Here is an 18,336-nt window from a genome sequence, read left to right on the forward strand (position 1 = left end):
ATCAAGGTAGAGTTTTTGTATCTAGAAAGCCCCAAAATATTCTCTGTGTTGGCTTACTGATACTCTGTATGATGCGTTCAGGGATAAGTATCTCTCCAGCCAATGCAAATCCACACCACTGCCTGCACTTCTGTGCACATGCTGGACTCAGTTTTGAGGAGCAATGGAGCAGCCCCTCTTTCACTAGCATCTATCTCCCTCCTTTATCTCCAGGGTTAGGATTCGTTGTTCCCCTGAGGAAGTTGCTCAAATTTCCTTTAGTCAAGTTTATCTACTGCAGCACTATGATCAGAGCCAGGTCCACAAATACCCATGATGAAAAGGACCCTTGTTTTCCATCTGTCCCAATCTGTGTCACTGGGAATATCAGAAAACAACCTAGTACTTACTGACTTTTGGTCACAGTCAAAGATTTGATCTGAGTCACTGACCTCAAAAGGGACAAGCAATGAAGATTAAATCTATATTGTGTGGTTGTAGAAATATTTTCCATGAAACAGTGCAAAACAAGGTATTATGTTTCTTAAGGAATCCCAAGGACCCTACAGTTCAAAGTATGGGAATCGAAAGGTTTTGAACAACAGCCATCATACTCTGTGTGGTTGTGTGCATTCCTCTATGTGCGTGTGTGTGTGGAAATATAAATATTTAAATAGATACAGATAAGATCATACAAAATAATACATACTTTGTCTGGATAGTCATGGAGAGAAAAATGTTTAGAAGCTTCCAAAGCTTCTTAAATATAGAAAACAGAACAACAACAAAAAAAATCATAACTTCTTCATCCATTTTAAACTAGTGACCACTGCAAGTGCAACTACTGTTGTATACTTTTAAAGAGAATCTCCCTTTTTTCTTAATAATAGCCACTGAACACATTTCTTTCAGTGAAGTAGACTCTTGCCCATCTCTTGTATGTGTGCTGTAATGCATAGGCTCTGACTGAGAGAAACTGTAGGGCTAATTTATTGCTTTTACCTTTTTATCAGAGGGGCTCTGATTGTCCGCAGAGGAATGACAGATTGAGGAACATCTAAGTTTGTAGATATTAGTAGGGCTGCTCTCCTGCTGCCTTTCTTCCTTGACTTTGTAAAGATACACCAGGCTGACTCCCTTCGGGCAACCTGGAGTAGGTGACTGGGCAAAGCACAAGTGCCAGCTGTTCGGGAAGACTCAGACCTGCCCTGGAGAACCCACTAGGACAGTTGGGACACAACGATATCCTTTTCTGCATTCAATTCTATGCACTCGTGACAATCGTAGCAGGATCCTATCTCTCTCTGTAGCTGCCAGAATTCCCATAAAAATCCACCATATCCTATGGCAATGTTTTTCTCTGCAGGATTGGGAAATGGTGAGAAATCTTGATTGACCCATGAATATTGAAATCTCTCTTTCCTTTCTTTTCTTTCTTTTCATTTTTTTTTTAAGGAGAGCTCTTTGACATGTGTTGAATATCAACCAGAAGGACTGCTCTGATAAAGGACTTCAGAAAACAGAACATTTTACATTTTATTAATCATCAGATAAATCAGGCACTTGCTTTTCCAATGTATGTCACCAGCAAAGTAGAAAATTTTTCCTTTTTTTTCCTGAACAAAACTTCCACTTTAAAGATTTTAACACTTGTTTGGCTTGTTGTAGTTGCTCTCACCCAAAGAGACTCTGGCAGGTACTGCTCTGCGGTCAATCCAGAAGGACACCCAGGACAGCATGACCATCAGAGTGGCAGGGAAGTAGGTTTGGAGCAAGAAGAAGAAGATGTGTCGGCGCAAGGTGAAGTTTATGTAGAGGCGGTTGTACCAACCTTACAAAGAAGAAAGTCAGAAGCAGTGAGAACAGCTTGCATGGCAAGACACCTGTCTTTTGATCTTTTATTTCTAAAGAGTAGAGAAAAGAGAGAACAATCTTTCATGGTATTTCTGGTCATCATGTATTCTCCAGACAGTGGAGATCACATTTCAATGCCATACCACAGAAGACAAATGCAAACAAAGTCAGACAAGAGATCTCACACAAATAGTATAGAAATAGCATTTAAATTAGAGAAGGTCAGTACCTGTGCTACTGTAGAAGGCCAGTCTTGATGTAGTATGAAATTTTTGTATCAAAAACTGAGACAAAGAAATCTTCTCATCAGTTTTCAGAGATTCATTCCCATTTTTCCAGTAAAGCATCAAATCTTCATCAGTATAAGCATCTTAGGGGAAGAAGAAACAGTGTGGTGTGGCTTTAGCTTGAAGGAGAAAAATAGTTAACAGATCCAGAGAAAATTAAGAAACAGAAAGGCATCTTTGGCAGGTAGTAAAACCACCAACATTTTTTGAAAAAAATAATGGTTTGTAGAGTCCTTGCCATATGATGTGCCATAGAAAAAACAGCAGCAACAAAAAATCCAGACTATCCTGATCAGGGGAACACATCCTCACTTCACTCCACACTGGTAAATACACAGCTGGAATGGTGCTTTTCAGAGGATCACATACCAAAAATAACATAGACAAAGGAATGGTAAATGTTTTGCAACATGGACACAAAAGTCAGAGAAAATTAGCGATAGGTTAAATGGCTGAATTTGGAGAAAGAGGAAAAAAAGAGACAGGTTAAAATATCTTAGAATGATAAAAGCAAAAAATGACAGGTATGATTTGAAGCAATAATCTAGAAATATTCGAAGACTGCAAATGCAAAACTTGAAAAACTGCATAGCATGATAGAAATGAGGAAAGGAAAAAGGGCAATTAAGAAGGTTAGGAGTTGGAGCACACAACACAAGAGGAAAGGTTTGTTCAGTGAGGAGGGGTCTGTGGTGGTACCCAGCTGCTGCCTTGGTACAGAGTATGTGATGCCAGAAACTTCCCAAACTCTTCTTAGAAATGGAGAGTAAAAGGACAACAGGCAATGGATGCAAACTCCAGCATGGGATTTTCCAAAACAGTGTAAAGAAAATTCTTTGTGAAGTGTCAAAAATCTGAATCGGCTGCCCAGGGAGTTTGTGGAGTCTCCATTGCCATGGTGATAATCAAAACTTGATGAGACATGGCCCTGAGCAACTAGCCCTGCCCCCGGCCCCCCGCCCCCCCCCCCCCTTAATTTAAAGTTGTTCCTGCTTTTGGCAGGGAACTGGACCAGCTGATCTCCACCAGTGCCCTCCAACCTAAACTACTCTATGTTTTTGTTATTCTGTTTTTCGGCAAAGGAATATTTCAGTTAAACAGTTGAGAGGATCTCAAAACAATTAGACATTAATCTTGGAACATCTTGGAGAAAATCTGAACAGTTTTTTTCATCAAACTAATACTTCCCATTAAACATACTGAGTTCAGAAGAACAACTCCAAGTGTTCGCAGCATCAAGATTATCAGGATGAAATTTAGAGAAACCAAAAACAGTTATCATTAAACTCATCCTTTTGCATTTGAAAATACCACCTTCCAGACAGAAGTAATGAACACATGAACACTGTAAAATCTCATCCCCAATTTTCACATCATCAAGCTGCTGAGAAACAACTTATCTTGAACACTTCCAATAGAGTTATTTTTTGTAAATGCTGTATACTAAAATTCTTACAAGAACCCTTTCCTTGCACATTCCCCTCTATCTTGCATCAAAAGGGCCAGGTATAACGTCCACTAAAACAATAGAAAGATTCCTTGTGACTTCAGTGAACATTTTTTCAGACTCAAAAACAGACTATGTTCTGAAACGTGTAGCCCACATGTGTGCAGCTAGCTAGGAGTGCATTTAGCTAGGAACAGGAATACAACATACAGCTTTCCAGCTCCAGAGAGCACGTCTGAGTGTCCAGGGGGAAGCGACTGAAGTCCATGTTGCACATTGCTGTCACTGTGATCCTAGAACACCAAACACAGAAAGGTTATTTTCTGTGAGGATCAGTGATGGGAGAATGTTAATACAGAAAAATAATTTGCAGATTTAAAGCCAGAGATTATACATAATATTAGCATAAAACACCCAAGAAAATACCTAGCAAATATGCAAGTCCAGGCAAGAAGGACTTTGCGCAAAAACTCAGCGGGGGTTGGACTAGATGATCTCTAGTGGTCCCTTCAACCTCGACCATTCTGTGATTCTGTGAACTCCAAAGGAACCTGTAAATTCAGTACTTATCAAGGAATTAAAGTACTGTCTTGGACATTACACTAATACTAATAACAATAATGATATCTCCACTCTATGTTATATCCAAGTTTTTCCCTACAAAGCTCAACTTAAAAAATAACTTTACCATTTACATTTGAAAGTTTCTCTATGTCTACCTTGCTCAAGGATGCTTCATTTCTCCCTTCACTCAGCTGCCACCATAGTCAACAAAAAAGAAGCCTAAGCCATGAACCAGCCACATTACAAGCCAGAAAATTCTTCCAATGTATACAACATTAAGCAAGAAGTGGCTTCTTTCAGTACTGGATCAAAATATTTTAACCTGGAAGGGTTTTTTATTACTGAGGGCAGGCAGTGTAAAATGGGGGCAGGTACTCTTCAAGGAGCAAAATTTGTCTATGTTAAATTCAAATCGTACCAAAGAAATATAACAAACCCAGATTCAGTTTTTGAGTCTTATTGAACATAAAATTATGTGACAAGTTTTCCAGAGAATTAATAATAAACTTTCCCTTGTGGATATATTTGCAGTGGAGCTCCCAATTTAATAGGGACAAATGGGCTGTGAATCAGACATTTCAGAGGTGCTTATGTTGGCTGTGACATTCTCTGGAGTCACTGCAGATGTTGATAAAGAACTTTTCTTCTGTTCAAGGGATTGTGGTCCAAATCCTACTCTGACATGTCTACTATCAGCCCTAAAAAGCACATGGTATTGGCTTTGACTACAAAGTAGGGCAGAATTTTGTAATATGAGCGATATTTAAATTATCTTTTGGAGAATATGTTCAACAATGGATACTGTAGTAGTGACTAACTGTGGGTAGCATATGACCATGGTATAACTTAGTGCTATTTTCCTTTTTCAGGGTCACCTAAATTGTAGCATAGCCTGCAGTCATTAACAGTTCATTAGTCAGGAGCAGAAACTCAGCTCATCAATAAAATACTTCTCCATTAAACTGCAGTTGTCAAGGGGCCTTGAAAGCACAAGGCATGAAACGCCTCTCAATTCAGTCTGCTTACATTCACATTATCACAGGCACATGGTAAACACGCATCTGAGAGAACCACAAGTGCTACAAAATGCTTTTAACAAAATGCTCTGAATGGCCATTTTAATCAGCAAAGATCAAATCAATACAATCCATAGTGCAGAGCCTAGAGAACAAGTCCATCTGTCCAGCCCAGAGTGAGTCGAATCTAGTCCCACTGACTGCATTCACAAGGGGTTTGATTCAGTTGCTCAGTGCAGTCAGTCTTGCAACTTTTGAAGGTATTTTACCTGGCCTCCAGCTGCCTCCAGAAGCACATGCTTGCCCATGGGTTCTGTATCATATAAACTCAATCCCACTCAGGTGCTCGAGATCTCAGATGCTCAAGGAAAGCCCAAAAGGCACCAGGTGCCCACATGTAAATCATATAGTGAATATACACTTTTTTTTACACACAACCTAGGACAATAGCCTCCAGTAGGTTTATTCTTCAAAGAAATATTCTCTTGAATCAAACTTTATAAAAAAAAACTTTCCTAGTTCTTGAGACTTAGTTTTTCAGGAAAGAAATGAATAAATTCCAGAAAGCTACTAAAATAGAAACTCTTGTGCTGTAAAACATTCAAAGGTCACTGTACTTTGTGAGCAAGTTTTCTGCCTTGGGAAAAGGTCTTTTTGTCTGGCTCTTGAGCTTTTCTCCTCTGGCAGTGTGTTATTCTCCATATCTCTTCTTGTGTTCTTCTAAAGGAAATGAAATCTGATGGGAAATGCCTCAGGATTCCTTCAGTCAACAAATACGTTAGAAAATCTGGGTGTTTTTAAAGCAGCTCTTTCAGCTTCAATAAACTTAAACCTTTATATCAATGCACACACTCCAGTGGAGGAAAAAAAAAAAAGGAAACAAAAACAAAAAAGCACAAATTTTTCTAGACAAACAGGAAGCAAAATAGGATAATTCTAGAGGTCACCATCTGGCATATCAGCAGCTTCCAGTTTAATCACACACTGACCCTGGGACAAACACTCCTGACCGACTAAGCCCTCCTCTGACTGCAAAGAGTTCGGAGCACGCTTCCCTGGGGCGGAGATTATCCTGTTACTGCCCACAGCAGGGTTTCTTCCAGCTTCCTGTGGAGCATCTGGTACCAAGCAGGACTGAAAATAAGAGTCTGGTTCAGCTGCGGTAGCAGTGGGGAACTGTTCCTGTGGTCACCAAAATGACGTCAAGAGCAGTATTTGCGGGGAAGACCCGAGGGGCGCTCGCGAGGGCTGCATCTTTACCTCATGCTGTAGAGTACGTGACCATCAGGGAAGACTCGCAGCATGATGTTATCCGTGGTTGTGTCATGGATGAAGGATCTCTTGGAGTGCACGAAGAAGACGTCCGGCACCCAGATCTTCTTCACGAGCCTGCCGTCGAAGGTCATGCTCTTGTTGGTGGTGCTGGGGAATGAGAGGCGCTCATCCTTCCAGTAGTGCCTTAAGTACAAAGTCATAGTAAAATCCTTCATGAAAAGGAAGAGAACCAGAAAGAGCGCTGTCAGTGCGGCATTTTACATCTACATCTATTTCAGAAAGAAAACTCGTTGCTACTGGGTAGATGAAGCCTACCCCCTTCCAACTGTTTCCTTCTTGGGAATGGATTTGGCCACCAAAATAATCTCCAGACAGAACAAAATATACAGCCACTCATAAGTTATCTTGCAAGCACTCTATAAACAAGGAGGAGCTGAAGCATTTTCCATTGGGTCCTGCAGGTCTCTCACGCCATGTGGCAGCTCTGTAGCCTGAATTGCCTCCAGGGGATAAATTGCAGAAGCCAGTAATGTTTGGTCCTAAAAGGACACAAAAGGGCCCTAAGAGCAGCACTGCACCACATGAAAGATCCTTGAATTCTGGCAAAATTGTATTAAACAACTGTAAGATCCATAATAGGTTCAAAATGAAGCCTTTCAGAATTAGCTTAATGATCAGGCAAAACACAAAGCAATTCATCTTAAAAAGGAACTAAGTTATTGCAAATAGCAGCCAAGAGAGGGAACTGTTTTTCCAGCTATACAAGAGTATAAATCTCCCTTTTAAGCTTGTTGGCGGGGCAGGAGCTTCAGTCACAGGAAGGAAAACATCTGTTTGCTGATCCCAACCTGGCAGCTGCCGCTTTCAGAGCTGAATCTCCTCTTTCATGGTGAGAGATCAAATACACTTTCTCCTTTGTGCTCTTCATTAAGCGAGTGGCTGTGGCAGATTTGGGCAGCCAGGCGGCAGCACGGGTTAGCAGCTCATCCTTAGCACTCAACAGGGCCTTCTTAAAACTACTACCGTCAAGCCCTCATTTCTGCTACTAATCTATTAATCTGACTTTCACCTATTAATCTGACTTTCTGTTTTGATTCTTTGCAGATAGGAAGGCTCCCCGGGCAAGAGGATGGCAGACAGGGATGTGTGTGGCATCAGTTGGGACCCACAGTCGCTGTCAGAGGGTAGGGAGGGCTTGCAGACCACCTGTGCTCATGGCAAGCAACGATCTCAGCTCCTAACTGGCTCCTGACCTGGTCCTGGTGGACAGGAGCCCTCTCCTCATGTTCAGCCCCTTTCCCTCCCCAGAGGGGCCTATCATGGCCAACACACTAGCACTGCTGTCAGCAAACATCAAGCCAAGTGGCAGCTGCTGATGCCTTTTAAGTATAAAATCCAATTTATGGCCATTTCCTCACAATGCAAGTCAAATAAGGAAGGGGACAATCATTAGCGGGCTGTTCCTTTCTGGCTGGCACATACGGTCAGCTACAAGCTGAGAGAAAAAGGAGTTACTTTAGAGCTGCTGGAAAGAAAGCTCCTCAGAAAACAGGTTCTGTAGTCAGCCATGGGAATGATATGCCAGAGGCACGGCAAAGGAGCCCACCAAAGTGCTATGCAAGGGACAGTGACCACCCTTGGCAAAGTCAAGACTCGTGGGGCACCTCCGGATGGCACGCACAGTTGCAGACCATCTGCGCCACACAGGTACTGCCTTTAATAGCATGGGCGTTAAATGTCCCCCCTTGCTGACACACTCCGTCTTACGGCCTAGCGGCTCCCAAACTGGCATTACAAAGTACAGATGCACTGAAGCTGAAGGTCTTCCTCTGAGGCCTTCCCTAGGCCTGTTTTACCTAGATATCTCCAGAGATGGTGCTAAAGAAGAACTGGGAAGAAAAGCCAAAAGGAGAATGGGAACAAAAAGATTTCTCCTCTTCTCTATGCTCCCTTTCCATTTCTCTTTCCAGTCTTTCTGTTCCATTTAATACAGTCAAAAAAAGAGAAGGAAGGAAGGGAAGGAAGGGAAGGAAGAAATGCTTGCAAAACTTGCAATTATACTTGTTACTGACAACTGCTTGAAACCTGTTGAGAGTTAACAAATGCATCTGTGTTTAGTCCCTTTTTTTTTAGGAGTAAAAATAAAGAAAATGACTGGAAAATGGTTCCTAAATGGAAAAAGTGTCTCAGAAGAAGCCAAATTCTCCTTGGGCAGAGGTGGTTCAAGGCCACCCTGACTATTCCCAGCTGTGTGCCTCAGTGCTCAATTACAGAGGTGACTTCTAAGGATGAAGTGGCAGGGAGCAGCTAGTTCTCATTTATGATGCCAGCTTGCTTTGCTAAAGTACCTCTTTTAAGCAGTCATTTAAACACATGTAATAAGCAGCACTTCTACCAGCTTCAACATACGCCTTCAAATGTCCATAAGCAAACCAATAAGAACTCCCTGAGAGATGTAATGAGAGATACGCAATTATTCATGATTTTGATTGCAGCATATCCTTCATAACACTGATTATTCTCCCATTTTATTTTCAGGTGAAGTTTTAAGTATCCGTATCTGAATAGCAACCACTCTGAATAGGACAAGACCCATCATTTGAAACCTCTGGGTTTCAAGAAGGAAAGATTTTTCGTGACTGGGAATAGTTGAGGCTTACAAGAGTGTTACATACCATATCAACCTCAGAAATACTGTCCAAGCTTTCAACCTGCACATCCACCCCAACAGGAATTGCAGGGCCTGTAGAAGAATGACATTGAGATGTGTAAACAAACATTCTTTTAGACTATCTGCATTAAATTAGCACTATAAGGTAGCATGCAAAACATTTCTAAGCTTATGTCATTATTTCTGTCTGTGATTCTTCAGGAAGGGGACAGAGGAAAAGGTCAGTGGATAACCATCTCAGGCACCTTCTGAAATATTAAATTCTTTTCCCTCTTGCATTTGCTGCAGTGTTGGAAGTCTGCCCAGCAAATCCAAAGCTTTGATGAAAATTTTGTATGTGTTTTTAAAAGCTGAGCCATTCCGCCATAAATTTCGGGTCATTATAGATGAATTTAGCCCAGGAAACAGGGGACTGAGTAGAAGAAACTTAAATCAATAACTTTTTACTTGAGGGTTTCTCATTTCCTTTCTTATCAACAGGACAAGCTACACTAATCTCTCAAGAGCTCATCATCATTTTCATTCGTATGGCTCATTACATGTTAATGTTTTTTCATAGCAGCTTTAAAATTAATAACCAGATAATTCACAAAGAGTAAATAAGCAGAGAACACTCCATAATGAATACAAACTCCTATTTTAACCGAAAATCTTTATCAAAATTTCACTCTAGGCAGTTTCTCTTAAATGACCAAAACCTCCTCGAGTTATTTAAGAAGTTCCATATGGTCTATCTTCACACAACCTTTTCCTTTTGTCCATTGGAGGATTGTCCTCCAGGGACGACAGTCATTTCTCCTCTCCATCTTTTTCCATGCTCTCCTATGGATCCAGACAAAAACTCAAAGATACTGAATTCAGAATTTCTCAGCATTTGCATTCAAACCAGCTCAGAAGCTCTGTGCCTGGAAGGTGCTGCTGTTCTCTGTTTGCTTTATTTAGAGAACTGGGAGGGCCACAAAGATGTATATCACAAACAGAGGCGATTGCTGCAGGATACTTTGACTCTTGATGTGTCTGTGACCTCTAGGTATCCTCCCCCTCCGACTGGGGCATCTACAGAGCGTGCACACAAAGCACCAAGAGGCTGGAGGTTTGGAGGACCAAAATCCAGGAAATACTGAGAAGTCTACATGGATTCACTATTTGCAACCACTCTGCAGAAATGTAGGGGACTTGGCCAGCAGAAATGGGCTGAGGGCTGCAGTGGCCTTCAAGGAGGCTTGCGTGGATTTTTTGGATCTATGGTTGGAACCTGGTTAGCAGTTAGATGGCATTTAAGAGATGCTATGATCCTTTTCTGGACCTCAACCAGTATTTGTGCAGCACCGGCTGCCCTGCCTGCTTTTACTTACAGGGTCATCTTCCCCAAGACTATTCCAGGCTCTTTACACACTGTGCACCTGACAAGACAGCTGAAAAACTGCTGTTCTGGGAACACAGTGTACTTCTGCAAGCTGCTATCCATCCTGTTCTTGTATCTGCTGCGGCATGAACTGACGCCCACGCAGCTTCAGGATTTTTGAACAAAACCTTACATTTGCCTCAGCTGGGAGAGAGGGAAGAGCCAACATGGCCAGAGTTGGGAAATCATGATACCCGTGTGACAAGCCTCATGCAGATTTTGTTAGGGCTTTGGTAAGCCACTCCAGTGACCCCAGCAGAGCACCTGACGGTGACACGGTGCCCCATCTGCACGCACGTCTCTAGCCTGTCACATCTGCACCGTCCTTTGGTGGTTGTGCTGGGTTAACAGGCAGCTCGAAGCAAGCGGTGGGGAGCAGCACCAGACTCTGCCGCACCATCAATTCCAATTTAAGTGACCAGAGCCCCTGGCCATGAAGCTGAAACGCTGCTAACCGAGCACTTTTAGATGGCTCCCAAAAGCTCCCAAGCTGATGCTCGTCACAATCAGAGGCACAGCTGCGCTGGCTGCGCACTTCATGCTTAAAGAAATGCAAGCAAATACTGTTTTGCTCTTGTTCATGTCTTGCTGGAATTTGTTCAAGTGGAAGGAGGATTGCCTGGAACATTTATTTTCCACAGTTTAAGAGAGTAACAATTCCAGCTGGTCAAAAAATTCCAATTAATCAGAATTGGCATGTTGCTCAGGAGCACAGGGATTTCAGCAAGATTTTTCACTTCAAACAGACAAGCCTGTGTTGCTCCCCTCCCTCGGTCCATCTGCTCCGTAGGCTCCACAGTTTCCCCACGCTGTGTCTGGCAGCGCTTCCAGCCTCTATGGCTCGTTTTCACACCTTACCAGGATGTCTGCTGAAGAGTCCTCGACTGAAAAGCTGCTAAGCTCTCTGGCTCCTTCACAGCTTCCCTGGGGAAGCCAGCAGAGACTTGAGAGCTGAAAGCCCTTGGAAGGCCATCTCCCAGCTCTCAAGATGCTTAGGAATGCTGCTAGGTGTTTCCTGCTAAGGAGTCCCAGGAGAAGCATATGTATCCAGACCACAGAGCAGATTGTTTTGATATATAATATTCTGTATATCCCACTTGGTGTTCCCATTAACTGAGGCTTCATTAAGTGCAATTATTGTGGCAACAACTTTGCTATATTCTGCTCCCTTTCGTTCTCCTCAGTTGAGTTGCTGTGGAATATGATAAGGTCCAACAAGCAAATTAATTTACAGAGGGCTGTATTTAGGGAGCCAGTTTTTAACTTCTAGTTCTTTCATTTGACCTGGTAAGCAATGCTCCATCTCCCTACAACTCTTGCCTGTCTTATACAGATTATTTTAATTTGAACATGAAATTGTTCTATGAGTTTACGCATAGATCACCGTCACAGTCCTTTCTGAGCTCTGTGATTTAGATCATTGGGTAAACTCAAGTTAACAGCGTTAAGACAAAGAATGTCTACGTGACATTCTTCCCTCTCAGTTAAATGTGGGAGGGCGAGGCGGTTCCCATTAAACAAGACCAACCTCAAGTAGCAAAAACCATTGCATTTGTGTTTGTAGTGATAGCAGCCATTTTGGCACACAGCAGCATAACCAGTGGGAAAAACAAAGAGTGCAACTCTACTGATAGCCTAAAAGTCTACTGTCAAGGTAGGCTTGCTTTGCTTTGCTCAGGTATGCAGCCAAGTAATAAGTGGTGGTACAAGAGAGCCCTGTGCGATGATTCAAATATTGATCTGTTCTCTTGGTGCCTTTGAATGCCCAATGGCTATTTGGTATGGCCGTGTGTTTGCTGCGCAACTTGGGCCCTGTGGCAGGGTCAATGCTCCGAGCAAGCCACGTGCCGCTTCCTTCGCTCCCTTGCGCTCATCCCCTTCCCTCGCTGCAGGAAAGCGCAGCGCCTTGGCGATCAGACATAACGTGAAGCAGGCCCCATAATGATATTACATCCCATGACCCAGCAGAGGGAGGATTAGGGGATATTAAATCCGTTGATGTCCGGGTCTCATAAGGGCTTAATCCATACACTAGCAAGATGGCTTTCAATTAAATCTGTCCAGGACCAGCTCCATTGCGGGCCCCTATGACGGATGGTGCTACGACCCCATGCAGTTTTCCTCTCTCTCCAGCGTGCCGTGCCGCATCCCTCCCTGGGCTCGGACAAGCCCACGCGCCACGGGCTGACTCGGAGTCGCCACCAGAGCCCACACCAGGGCAGGCACACGGCTGCCATCGGAGCTGCCTCCAGCTTGTGCTCTGGAAAGCATCTACAGCCACTAGCATTGACAGGTGTCACAGGTACTACTCCACTTTCCACACTTAACTGAACACCAACCACAGATTAAAAAAAAAAAAAAAAAAGCTAAGGGAGAATAAAACAAATTCACCTTTCTTTCCCTCCTGTCATTTATCCCTCCCTTTCCCTATCCACCTTTGAAAATAAGGTACTAGGCACATGCTCTGAACAGATATTTCTTATCTTTCGTAATGCTCCTGCACTGCAGGCTCCACTTTGCTCCCAGATAAAGGACAACTTCCCTAATTGCACGGACAAAGCCTGAGGTTCAGGCTGGAGCTGTCAGGAAGCTTTATTAGACTCAAAATAAAAGGAGTTTAGGCTTTTTGCAAGGAAAGTGCTTCAGAGAGGAGTCTGAGGTTGGCTTTGATGTGCTGTATGTACGTATGAAATTGCTTTTGCTTCCTTTTCTTCCTATAGTTAATCATGAATTTGAGGACAATAAAACGAGTGGAACAGAGAAGGGGAAAAATCATCTGAGCTCTAGGCTCAAATGCTAAGCGTTTCAGCTATTGCTAGGATGCGTCTGTGAAACTTGTGTATCAGTGGAAATATTTACTCCGCCTTTTTTCAGGCCAATTCCTGCTAGTCACCAATCACTGCTTTTTTTGCCTTCTGCTCTTCGTGGCATATAAAACACTTAAAGAGAAAGCACTGAAATGAGAGCAAGGGCATCTCAGGTCACTTTGGTGAAGGGGTGCATGAGAAGAAGTTTGTCTGGGCAAGGCATAGGAAGCCAAGGGAGCTGGTGACAGAACTCAAAACGTAACTGAGTCTGAGCCTTAGGTGATAATTGTAATTAATGATATTAATCGATGCAAATAAGGTCTATTAATACTAATTACTGTTGCTACTACCCCACCTTTGATGAAACTTTGCTAATATTCAGAGTGACCACTCTGCATAGTACCATGGGAGCTTAATTCACAGGAATGGGGGCACTTTTACAGACTGGAAAATGGAGGAACAGAAGTGGGATGATCTGTGAGATCCTGGAAAATGGAAACAAGCTGGGAAAGGTCAGAAGACCCCCCATCACTCAAACCTTTCTCTGCAAACCATTTTGAGACATTGGGGAATACATGAGGAAAAGAAGAAAACAACCTCCGAAACTATTTCTTGTCCAAGGTACAATGCTTTGCCCGAGCATTGCACCAGCCTTGCCTGGGTCCCACTGCTCAGGTTTCTTGGTGCCTGTGCTCCCGACAGCCACATGACATTGCCCACGTTGCCACCTCTTCCCATCAGGTGCCATCTCCCAACTATATATACATATACATATACAGATACACACACACACACACACTTATACACATACACTGCCAAATCTCCAAGGATCAAGCAGCCACCACCAGCTTATCAAACCATCTCCTGAAAGGAGGACACTCGGTTTCTTTCCCATTTCTTTATTCTTATTTCTCCCCATTCCAGGCTTTAAAAATGCTCGGGTCAAATAGACAAGTAGGGCAATCTGTACTAAGAGCACAGGCATGGGCGTTATTTACCAAAATATCAAAGTAGCAAGGAGCAGCTAGGGCAACATGTGCCTTCACTAACCTTTACATTGCTGATCTGAATCACTACACAGCATTAATTCCTCAGTTCTCCCAGTCAGGTATGAACCAGACTGAACCAGTTTTAATCACTATTTTCTTATAGCTTTTATCCAAAATTCCAAATTCTGTGAAAAAAGTCAAATTTCTGTGAAACTTTAAGGTGAAGCAACCACAGACAGTGATAACTGAAACTGACGGTGAGGTTTTTGCATATTTATTTGTCCTATCAGTCTTCAAAATTTCTATCGAGATACAGTTCTGCAGAGGCTCTGGTGTGAACAACGCTGTAATTGTGTACAGTGTCTGAAGCAAAACAGAAACCCTGTAAAGAAGTGCTCTGTTTAAACCACAGAAACGAACCCTGGGCTTCCTTAAAGGTCATCTTGGCTACAGAACATACTGTTGAATTAAACAGCTGTTGATCAGTCACAGAAAGATGTCAGGAGATTTTTTTGGTCTCACTAATCCTTGAAATCAGTAGGGAACTGCTGGATGTTTAATCCTGTCTCTCTGTAAACTAAACTGTTCAGCCACTGAGGCTCCAGATGCTTCACCAAATTCCCCACCAAATGCTGCTGAGGATGAGCAAACAAACAAAATCTCTTTATCCAAAGGGAGTGGAGGGATGAGAAAGGTGTGACTGGGAAGGGAAAAGAACAGTGAGACAGCAGGTAAACCAAGGACAAGCAATTTGGATTATAGAGGTAAGAATGAAAATAGCCCTTATCAACCAGCATTGACTTGCCATATAAAATATTTTATAAATATCCATATTTATAAATATGGAGAACTTCAGAGAGAGAAAACAGCACGGATGTCTGAGCCTTCCTGCCCAGAAGGATCACGCAGGTCCAGGTAAGATCTACAACCCTGTTTGCAGAATTGCAGGTGGGCACAGACCTGATTACTGGAACACTGCACAGAGCTCGGAGCTCAGGCTCCTCTTTAACAAGTTCATCGCTGAAAGGGAAGGGAAAAGCACGGATTTGACCACAGGGAGGAAGCAGCACTGCTTTATTCAGAGGCTGCAGCCCAGCAAAGTTCTTCAGCTTATGCTTCAGGGCCTCGGAAAAGCACCAGCCAAATTCAGGGAGTTATTCCGATTACACAATGGCTCAAGTATTTATAGATCAGGGACTGCGGCTAAATTGTATAATCTTGTCATGAAACATTTCTTCTAGAAAAAGAACACATGTCAGTATCAGTTACCCCTGTCACTGTCCACAGCAGCATCTCGCAGAACACAAATCCCGATTCGGCAGGACCGGCAGAGCCAGAGAGTGAGCCCGGACTCTTAAAAAACTTCATAAATTCACAGACCTCTACTCACAATACAGAAGCAAACCCTTCAGCAAATTATTCCACGTGCATCTCAGGCACAGCACAACAGCAGCTTCCAAGCGAGCTGAAGACACTTGTTTCTGTAAATGCCACATTTCAGTGCTTTGCCTCACACCAAACGTGGGTCCTGACGAGGCACTTCGGGGCCAACCAGACAAGGTCTCTGGCTCCACGTGTGTTTATTGCCTGGCCAGGTTCACAACCCTGTGTCCTCTCAGTCAGCTGAGACCTGCTGCCTCGTTTCTCTCTCCTCCACAGCAAGATGCTCAGTTTTGTGACATACATTCAGCTCAGACGCTGCATGTAGAAAATATCCTGTATTAGAAGACCTTTATGGGAGACCCACCTTGCATTTGTGTTACGTGCTTGGATCAAGACAGCAGATTGAGTCAAAACCCACATCTACATACCCTGAAATTTTGGAGGATTTTGACAGTGCAAAGCACTTTGTGGTTTGTTTTGCCTTGTAAGAACTCCAGAATATCAAATCCCAAATTTTGTCTGACGTTTCCTGGCACATCCACTCTAGAGCCAGTCTCTCAGAGGAGCCTATGAAGTTACCATTAGTTCAGTCCAGGAACAACTTCAAAACATGCCCAACTTCAAAGCTTGTCACATCCTAGCATGTCTCATTACAAAAAGCCACATGCTCTCAAGAGCAGCCTGAAAGGTGCAAAGGTCCAGTCAGTTCCCTGCATATCAGAAACTCAGAACAAACCTATTTTTTCTCTTTTCCTTTTTATTTTCTTTTTCCTTCTTTCCCCCCCCTTTTTTTTTAAAAAAAAAGCCTATCAAAGCCTGCTGCAATGTGTTTTTGTTGCTGTTTGCAGCAGGCTTTGATAGATAGGGTGTCTTACCATGAAAATGCCTGGAGTCAGTTTTCATCCTCACTTCTGAAACAAAGACTTTGTGACATCTCTTTAATTTCTTTCTTTGACAGGCATTTCAAAGGCTTATTGTTTTCCTTTAGATGCTGTCTATGTCCCTTCATCATTCCTTAAAGGAATGAGAGAGTCATAGGCCCTGAGAATAAAAGTATATGTGAAACAAGAAGGTTTGAGGCTTCTTTGCTGCTTTTGTGCACCTACAGTCATGTAAGCTTTCTTAAGAGACCCAATGCCTGCAAGCTTCAAGATTACAACCTTCAGTGAACAACATACATATAACACAATTCTAATGTATATAGCAGGTATATTGTTGTATGTGTACATAAAACCCACCCTTTTGGCTTACGGACAAAGCAGAGGCTGCCGCATCACTGCAGGGAGCTCTGCTCCTTTGCGTCTCTCGCGGAGAGATCGTCATTAAGTACTATGTGGAAAGGCCACTGTTAAATACTATGTGGAAAGGCCAGCGAGGGCTAACTAGTGTTAGGTTATAAAGAAATATAATAGAAATACAGCATTAGGCTGTTCCTCAGCAAAGGAGATACAGCTATTTTAAGTATCAGCTAAAGCTGCTTATTCACAGGCTCTCTGTAACATATGAGATGTCATAAATGAAATGCTTAGAACGAGTTTTTAAGGAAGACAGCACAACAAACATTTACATAATCTTTAAATATTAATATTTGTAAATAATACCTGAACATCTGCCAGCTAGAACAAGGTCACTGACATGGAGATAACTCCCCAAGGGTCAAAACAAATGCAGTCTATTTTTGGGTTATGGAGGCTACTTTGAATATGAGCAAAGCACAAAACTGTGTCATTAGCACTGTACCCAATAACCCATCTCTAATGGGCTGATCCAGGCAGGGCACCCATGCCTTTTGAGTTGTTAATAATACAACTTACATAACATTTGCTTGGTTGATTGATCTTCCCTTCTCTTCTTGAAAAACGCTTTGCTTTCCTCTTAAGTTCTTCTCCTTGCATAATCCCAACCTGTTCTCTCCAGTGGCCACAACTGTCTTGTGTTGGCAGCTTACAGACTGGCCTCTGCAGATGAGCAGATGTCCCCTGCATGGCCACCACGAATTTCCTATTGAACCCATCCTTGCTTTAGAGTTTTCCATAGAAGTTAAATGATGATGCAGTAGGGTGGTTCACCAAAAATGTTGGAGTTTAACAGCTGCCTGTTATTTCACCAAGCTTGGGAACCATCACATTTACAGAATTGTAGTCCAATGTCACTCTCAATTTCCTTATAATAAGGAAAATCCTTTCTTTCTTCTTTTTTTTTTTTCCAAAGATGACAAAGATGACTTGCTCTTTTTCACTTACAACATAACCTGTGGGCCTAGTGCAATAGCATGAGGCTGGATTCTCAGCTAGACCATGGTCCCCTGGCAGGGCTCAGAGAGCAGGAAGGGTCTTACAGCAGTGACAAGGCACAGTCTCACCTGTCCCACAGGCTCTTCTGCTATTCTTCAGCAGCACAAAAGCCACTATGTCACATGCCGGTCAGACTACATCAGTTTCGCTGTAATTTACCCCAGTGAAAAGCTGGAATAAATCAGATTTCAGAGCAAATCGCCGTGAGTGCGCGCTGAATAACACTGAGGAAGAAAATATATGGATCACCTCTTAATAGGCTTTCGTTTTCTTCCTTTTATGTTCTTCCATCAAGCTCATCCGTCACTAAAAATATACTCTATACGTCCATAGTTGTGCAAGAATCTGTAAAATTCAAGTTGACT

General features: G+C 42.7%; 1 protein-coding gene across 1 annotated transcript in view; it reads right to left on the bottom strand.

Moving 5' to 3' along the window:
* Positions 1-18,336, bottom strand: part of LOC104571214 (gamma-aminobutyric acid type A receptor subunit rho2) — a 30,245-nt gene that overhangs the window by 3,950 nt on the left and 7,959 nt on the right. The window contains exons 3-7 of the mRNA XM_010218297.2: positions 9,098-9,165; positions 6,408-6,631; positions 3,778-3,860; positions 2,063-2,203; positions 1,658-1,810 (exon numbers count right to left, since the gene is read on the bottom strand). Coding sequence (XP_010216599.2) covers positions 1,658-1,810; positions 2,063-2,203; positions 3,778-3,860; positions 6,408-6,631; positions 9,098-9,165 — 669 coding nt within the window. The remainder of the gene's footprint in view (positions 1-1,657; positions 1,811-2,062; positions 2,204-3,777; positions 3,861-6,407; positions 6,632-9,097; positions 9,166-18,336) is intronic.

Source organism: Tinamus guttatus, unplaced genomic scaffold (assembly GCF_059628265.1).
Source record: "Tinamus guttatus ecotype Peru unplaced genomic scaffold, ASM5962826v1 Tinamus_guttatus_pri_ptg000070l, whole genome shotgun sequence".
Classification (NCBI taxonomy): Eukaryota; Metazoa; Chordata; class Aves; order Tinamiformes; family Tinamidae; genus Tinamus; species Tinamus guttatus.